At 39.0% G+C, this 7,237-nt stretch overlaps 2 protein-coding genes across 5 annotated transcripts; both read right to left on the minus strand.

Moving 5' to 3' along the window:
* Window positions 1-1,270: 1,270 nt before the first annotated feature.
* LOC121199592 (histidine triad nucleotide-binding protein 3-like) lies at window positions 1,271-4,661 on the minus strand. Of its 4 annotated transcripts, none has more exons than XM_041064430.1 (5): window positions 4,278-4,661; window positions 4,115-4,199; window positions 3,492-3,561; window positions 3,151-3,277; window positions 1,271-2,959 (listed from the first exon to the last, which is right to left on the minus strand). In XM_041064430.1, exons 1-5 carry the CDS (start codon window positions 4,362-4,364, stop codon window positions 2,912-2,914), a joined length of 417 nt encoding a protein of 138 aa, XP_040920364.1. In that variant the 5' UTR covers window positions 4,365-4,661; the 3' UTR covers window positions 1,271-2,911. The 4 variants fall into 4 exon arrangements, with proteins under 4 accessions (XP_040920364.1, XP_040920363.1, XP_040920362.1 ...); XM_041064429.1 differs by having other exon boundaries at window positions 3,151-3,298; XM_041064428.1 differs by having other exon boundaries at window positions 4,082-4,199.
* Window positions 4,662-4,782: 121 nt separating this feature from the next.
* On the minus strand, window positions 4,783-6,744 carry LOC121199591 (histidine triad nucleotide-binding protein 3-like). Its single transcript, XM_041064425.1, has 5 exons — window positions 6,594-6,744; window positions 6,099-6,216; window positions 5,856-5,925; window positions 5,414-5,540; window positions 4,783-5,119 (listed from the first exon to the last, which is right to left on the minus strand). Exons 1-5 carry the CDS (start codon window positions 6,723-6,725, stop codon window positions 5,054-5,056), a joined length of 513 nt encoding a protein of 170 aa, XP_040920359.1. The 5' UTR covers window positions 6,726-6,744; the 3' UTR covers window positions 4,783-5,053.
* Window positions 6,745-7,237: the final 493 nt, after the last annotated feature.

The raw sequence follows: 7,237 nt of genomic DNA on the forward strand, positions 1-7,237 counted from the left end.
CCAACACCGCGGCGGCCACGGTGACGCGGCAACGTAGTATGTCAGGAATCTAACTCCACGAGCCAGGGCAGCGCGTGCCTGAATACCTATTCGTCAAGCTCCGGTGTGATTTCAGCTTTCTGCATCATTGGCACGTTCATCGAGAGTCAAACAGAAAATTAAATAGATTTAAAGTAATCTATCAACTAACTGCCTATTGTCTGTAGCGACAGCTCACGGTGTTTAAATGAGAAAGACACTGGAGCTGAGGGCTGGGTCCATTATCGGACACCCCTCTTACTGTAACTTACTTCATGTTGATTATTATTTTGATAGTCCTGCGATTGACTGGTGACCAGTCCAGAATGTAGCCCGCCACTCGCCCACAGTCAGCTGGGATAGGCTCCAGCTCCCCCGCGACCCTGACGGATCAAGCTTTATAGAAGATGAATGAGTATTATTATGATTGATAAAACATGATAAGGGGCTTATGGTTGGTCTTTTTTTGTTGCCTGGTCCTGAGACCCTGTTTTGAAGAGGGTCTTTGTACTAAAAGTAAGCCCCATGCCCTATTTCCTCAGCTTTGTACTTATATGTACTTTTCACTCACATCATATCATGAACACAGACAATGATTCATGGCCAGAACAATGCAACAGCTACTGACAGGAACATGTAGATCACTTAGTATTTGTCAACAGTATCTGTTTAAACACGTTTGCATTCTTTACCATCTACTATTTTTAACAAGTTTTCATTAGATAGATTGTAATGCTTAAGGTATGTTACAGTATTATAACTATACATTATTTTATCAAACTTTTTTTTAGAAATACTTTTCTCAAATATCTCCTGTGAAATTCACCACGATCAAAAGCGGCGCATATTCAGTTTGATTACAAATATTTGTAGCCAGCAGTCATGAATTTTTCAGACAGACTTGTACAGGAAATCTGGCCCCAGGAGTAAAACTCCAGGTTGGGGGAGATAACATCTTGTCAAGGGACGTTTATAGAGCTTCAGCAGTCTTCAGCAGCAGTTAAAGAGACATAACAGAAGCTCATGACAGATTCATGCTGCTTGTCTTCCTCAGTATCCCTGTCCACACCAGGCCCTGACCTGTATTCTTCTGCCCCTTGTGTCCAACCATATCCCCAGTGGCCCGAGTCAGCCGCTGGGAGGTTCATTTCAGCCCTGTCCTGAAATACACACACCTCTGCATCTATTAAATACAATACATTTTACCTGGTGACAACAAAGTATGCATAGACTGATTAGCATCATACTTTATTCTGTCATTTTACCTGTTAATCCAGGAGAGGTTATTCTGTAAATACAGAGCTTGCAAGAGGTTAACACATCTGAGGATGATAACATGGCAATGAGTTGTGCTGCAGCTTGTGCAGGTTTAAAGTTAAATGAAAAAGCACTCAGTCCTGAGAAATGATGTAATTTGTTATAAATGCTGTATGACAGCTCCTTTCAGACTCTGACATGTGCTGCTGATGACAGATGTTATAGTTTTGGGCACCTTCTTCATCATTTTAGAAAATTCATGATGACACGGTGCTTTGAATAGCTTTTCTCTCTCTCAATCTCCTACATTCGTCAGCACTGACACATAAGTTTGCAAGATAATGTGAGGCTGAAATGAATGTGTGGATAATCTCAATGAAGGATGTCTATGAAGCACAAATACACATGCTAGAAGTGTTTGTACATGTCAGGTTTCGTATCTTTGAGGTAGAATTGTTCATACAACTGTGATAACACATCATGAAATGCAAACTAAAAAAATACAACAAAGTACAGTTTTTTTGAACATTTGAACATTTTACCAAAATACCTAAAATGTCATGGTCTGGTTTCTAAAACCAATGGTAATGAATCACTAAGCAAATCAAGTTAATATTTAGCTTTACTTAAAATGTTCTTTACAGTGACTACATTTAATTAAAATGGCACAAGAGTGGGCTGGTGGTAAGTCTGTCTATGTTACAGAACACCGTTTTAACTGTGCTAACTGGCATGTTTTCGCAATGGAATTTAATTTAAAAAAAGTGCAGGAAAAAAAATTGGTGAGCTGTAAAATAAAGTTTAAAGTTCTTGTTTGATGAAATATATATATTTTTGAGGGATGCGTCAGAAGAAAAACACAGTCAGCAGCAGCTTCACAGTTACTATACACCTCTGCACCATCTGTGTGATGGATGTTATACTCTTGACTCTGGACTGTGGCAACCACACCAGTATTGCGAGGTAGAAGAAAAGGGCTGCTGGGAAATGACACCACGCATAAATTTTTGATACTTGCTGCTTTATCACTTTTAAATGAGCAATGAAAAGATTTCAAGTCACCCTGTGATGCCCATTGGTGCATGTGGGCGCTCCACCTATTGACTATTGTCTGAGTTTCAAGTTACACCAGTGACATCAAGTGATGAACAGAAAGAACTGACATTATGAAAAGTGTGACTGGTAAAGCATCTTGTGTCTATGAGCTGGTGACTTTATTTTTGAAGAGTAATCCATCATTTTGTTTAAAAAACAATAGTAATAATTTCTGTATATAAACAGGTTTGTGCATGAATGTGCAAAGTACAACTGTCCTTCCTGACAAATCTGGACTTATGGTAAAAAGTACAAATAAATGACTTATTATATGTATGTATATCAAATAATCTTCAAGGTTTGTATTTAAATATAAAGTAAATATCCTAAAAGCTGTAATTCCCCCCTCGTTGATGGTCCACTTACACAACATTTAAAAAATTACTCTTAGAAAGGTCAAACTTTTAAAGCTTCCGCCATTTCAACTCATTGTCAAGTCAGATGAAAGACTGATGTAAAATTACACTCAGTGAGGCGGAATAATGAGAAATAACCTGTAAACAAACACGATTGTTGCACCTTTGGATCCTACTGATGCTCTTCATTTGACCTTGCCGTGAGTCTTTAGCTGAGAAAGCACTTGGTCTACCTGCAACACAGCAGAGAAAGGAGCTTAATATGGCACAATACTGTGGTTCATACAAGAAAAAACAACAGACATACACATGCACAACAAGGAAGAGATTTCTAATTAATGTAATTAATTATGATATATTTTTAAAAACTTTCTAGAAATAAATAATCAATTATGATAAGCTGCTAGATCCTGCTAAGACTCACTGTGATGAACCAGTAAGACTGGGACCCGTAGCGAAGCTGCGACCTGAAGTTCATCTTGCTGGCTGGAGCCAGAGCGTGGAGGTGAAGGTGGGGAACAGATGAGAATGGAGGCAGATGAAATCCCATCCTGCACAGATTTAACACAGGACTGAAACATTTTTAGTAATTAAAAGCAGCTCACAGACCTCAGCAGAATATGATTCATGATTATGATATGACTGATAATGATTCAATACAAAATTATTGAAAAGACTCAAGAAAAGCAAAGCAGCAGGGACTTTCTTTTAAAATGGAGCGAGTCACAATAACTGTGGTGATCTCAGCACAAGGAATTGATTTACCTGATGTCATCTAGGTCGCAGACTTTATTCCTCTCCAGTATACTTCTTCCCATTTCTTCCATCCGCTCCACTATCAACAAACAAATCACATCAGTACAGTCCATTCATTCAGCCTATAGAAATCACAAAGAGTATGTTTGCTGTATAAAACTACCAAAGGACAATTTAATAATTAACTCATTCTTACAAGTCCACAAGGGATTATCATATGCTACATGCTGGCTTCACTGACAGGTACAAACCAGAAAATAAAACTCCTTGGGGTGCAAGCACAAAAATCTGGTGGGTCAGTCATAATTAATTATTTCATTGCCAATAGATCTGTGTCTTAATTTTGAGAAACACCAAGACTTCAAAGGTTATTTCTGAAATATTAGAGGAATGATTTATTTAACTTTGACAACACTGACCGAACTGTCCTGGCATTTTCAAATATAGTGTGACTTCTCAGAGCGGGTGACATTTTCCTGTAATCAATCAAACACTGCTGACTCATCTCATCTCTCTGTTGGACTGCTACCAATACGTCCGAGGACTTAGCAAATTAAAAACAGCCCAAATTCACGATTCAAGGTCCAGCAGCCGCTCACCTAGAGGGATGCTGTCCCCCTGGAGAGTCTTACAGTTGTCAATGTGCCTCCTGGGAACGACGAGGTAGTGATGTGTGGCTCCAGGCTTCAAGTCACGAAAACAAACCAGCTGATCGTCCTGTTCAGGTACAGAGGGAGAGTCAGGAACTTCCAGCTGTTAACGCTTGTTAATGAGCGAGTAGGAGTTTCTACTTACACTCAGCAGGATTTCTGTGTCAATCTGGTTGTTGGCTATTTGGCAGAAAGGGCAGTCCTCGCTCCCAGAGACGTCCTGAGACCCCATTGCTGCTTTTAAAGTTGGAGTCTTTGGCGGACTATGAGCTCATCACTGCGAGGTTGTAACCGGCTACGGACGGTAACACAGGGGCGTGGAGACGGGACAACCAGAAGGAGACCATAGACGGAGACAGAGCTGATTGAGCCTGCCCACTGCTGCGTTGACGGACACCTCGTAAATTACCATAGCGCTAAAATACTATGTGTCAGCCAACACAATGATTAATGATGACTGTCATGTGAATATATGCACTAAACAATTTAAATTATATTATATTATATTAGTATTAGTATTATGATACTGGCTCCTGAAGTTCTCTCACAGTTCAAGATGTTTGTTGTTTCAGTTGACATTTATTATGGTACGTATTCTTAAATAAACGAGAGTTAAAAATGATACAGACTGACACACAACAAACATGGAGCAGAGTTGTAAAATAAAAATCTTTTAAGTAAAACATTTCATTATAAGATCCAGCATAACAGATCATACATTGCATTATAGTGCTAAATAACATCAATCAACTGTCCTCTAATAATCTAATTTGCAGGCTCAGTTTCTAGATAATGTTCTGTAATTTCACTGTCTGTCTGTGTGGCTGATTCTGGTTCAGATACTCTTCTGAAGTGCTTTTTTCATTCTTCATCAGTGATCCAAGGTACAGTTTGGGAGCTGCTGGCTCACAGAAACCTCAGTCAGCTTTCAAAATGCTTCCTGATTCGTGGAGGCTTATCTTTTAGATACTTGCGTAGCTGTTTTTCCTGCAAAGAAAAATAAATTAATCTAAACAGGACACAGAAAGGGCATAAAAATTGTTAAGATTACAGGAGGATGCACTCTGAAGTTACTGTATATGTTTCACCATCTACACTTACATGGTGTTTAGACATTTAGCAACAAAAGAACAAGTACAATGAGTGCAAATTTCTAAATCACAATAAAAAAAAAACAGTAATTTCACAGCCAGTAGAATTGTAAATGAATTAATAAAGAGAATAAATGAAACAAGGAAGTACAGAAAGTAGCAGAAGGAATTTCCAGTCTTCAGCACTTACAGAAATAAAACTGCTGGTCCTTGGAATGAATTTATAAATCATGTGCTCTGAGATTTGGCTGGTGGGGGCGAGCACGTGGAGGTGGAGGTGAGCTACTGAAATGTAGGGAGGTCGGTGGAACCCCAGCCTGTGGAGGAAAACACACAAGAGTTAAAATCAGCACACTGACAAGTCAAAGGGCAGTTTCTGAGGTTCCAGAAGAAGAATGAAAAACTTCAGCAAACAACAAACTTTGGATTTTTGACACCATGACTGCATCGTACCCCTAAATCTCATTAAATTTTGAGCTGCAGTCATGCAGTGCACATTAATTTTGAGCTTGAAGGTGCATCATACATTTCAAATAAGTAATAATACCTTTTTCAGTACTTAGAGCAAAATCATTCCTTTAACCTTTATCGGGGTGAAGAAAAACACACACACACTGCTTCTCTCCACCTACCTGATGTCCTTCACATCAGTGATCCCTTGCTCATGTAGTACAGCTTTCCCCATTTCAGCCATCCTTTTTACTGTCGGATACAAGACTTGTTATTTAAATGTTAAGACCTGATTAGGTAAAATACAATCTGTACACATATAGGCAGCACAAAATAAAAGCTAATGGTAGCAGAGGTACTGTAGTAGTAGTAGCTGTTGTGAAGTGTTAAAAGATATAGTTAGTACAGATTATTTTCTAACTCACCGAGGCCGATGTGTTCCTTTTGCAGAGACAAGCAGCTGTGTATGTGCTGTCTGGGTACAACAAGATAGTGGTGAGGAGCAGCAGGGTCAATGTCCCTGAAACACACCAGCTCCTTGTTCTGTGGGAGGGGAGGGAAATACCAGAGGTGAAGAGACACTTTCAAAGCACACACCTTAACCCATATGTGAGTGAATGTGTGAATGTATATGATAGAAAGCAATGTAATATACAATATAAGCTCCATCAGATGATGGCAGACACCAAATGTGTAAATGAGTAAAATCAAGAAGTTGTATTTAGTCGAACAAGACTTCTTATGATAAAACGAAGATTGTAAGGCTAAGATAAAAGTATCCCGGTAGATTATTTCCTACTAACACCTATTAAACTCAAACTGAAGCTGAAAGGAAACGGAAACTCTCTGTTTCTGCCTGTGCCGGTGTCGGTGTCATGAGACCAGCTGAGCCACTTTCCTTCTGTTTCAAAGGATCTTACCTTTGTAAGAACTTTCGCGTCTGTGTCTCGGCCGCTGGCTATCAAACAAAAAATACAAGTTTCAACAGTTTCTTCACATGAGTCTGTTTTGTCACTCGCCATATTTCCGCGCGTATAGAAACACTGTCCCATAACACTGAGCTCACTTGTCCTGCCCACAACTCGCTGCCGGTAAACCAGTAAACACAGCCTTCCAAAGATCGTCTATGTATGCGAAGACGGGTTATTCAATGATTTTTTTATGGTTATATTTTCCCTAATTCCCCAAACCCAACAGTCTTTCTGTAATTTAAGAGCCACACAGTTGTTTTTGTTTTTGGTTTGTATCTGTACACAGACGCTTTTGTATACCCTCACCACCAATACCATGTCTCTCTCTCTTTCCTTTTTTTTTTTTTTACAATGCAAATGCACAAACTTGATTTCACAGGTTTACAAAAGTTGATTTACAACTACAAGTTATTTGTAAACATCACTTTGAAAGCTCAAAAACTTACTGATGCTAATTTGAGCCCATGTCTTTTATCAGTTCTACAACAACAACAACAAGACACTAATAGGCCACAAGTAATTCAAAGTTCAATAAAAATCAATCAAAATCCCACTGAGTGAAAGAAATGGAAATTAACATGTTTTGAAATGAA

The sequence above is a fragment of the Toxotes jaculatrix genome, chromosome 19 (genome assembly GCF_017976425.1).
Source record: "Toxotes jaculatrix isolate fToxJac2 chromosome 19, fToxJac2.pri, whole genome shotgun sequence".
NCBI classification, from domain to species: Eukaryota; Metazoa; Chordata; class Actinopteri; family Toxotidae; genus Toxotes; species Toxotes jaculatrix.

Bases quoted from the DNA above. Each gene is read 5' to 3' on its own strand.
- LOC121199592 (XM_041064427.1), bottom strand. From the start codon at position 4,364: ATGGGGTCTCAGGACGTCTCTGGGAGCGAGGACTGCCCTTTCTGCCAA. The intron at 4,200-4,277 runs GTAAGTAGAAAC...GTACCTGAACAG, and splicing joins ACACAGAAATCCTGCTGAGT to GACGATCAGCTGGTTTGTTT. The intron at 2,960-3,150 runs GTGAGTCTTAGC...GCTGTGTTGCAG, and splicing joins AGTCTTACTGGTTCATCACA to GTAGACCAAGTGCTTTCTCA.
- LOC121199591 (XM_041064425.1), bottom strand. From the start codon at position 6,725: ATGGGACAGTGTTTCTATACGCGCGGAAATATGGCGAGTGACAAAACA. The intron at 5,541-5,855 runs GTAGGTGGAGAG...TTTCCTCCACAG, and splicing joins ACTGATGTGAAGGACATCAG to GCTGGGGTTCCACCGACCTC. The intron at 5,120-5,413 runs GTAAGTGCTGAA...TTTTCTTTGCAG, and splicing joins GGACCAGCAGTTTTATTTCT to GAAAAACAGCTACGCAAGTA.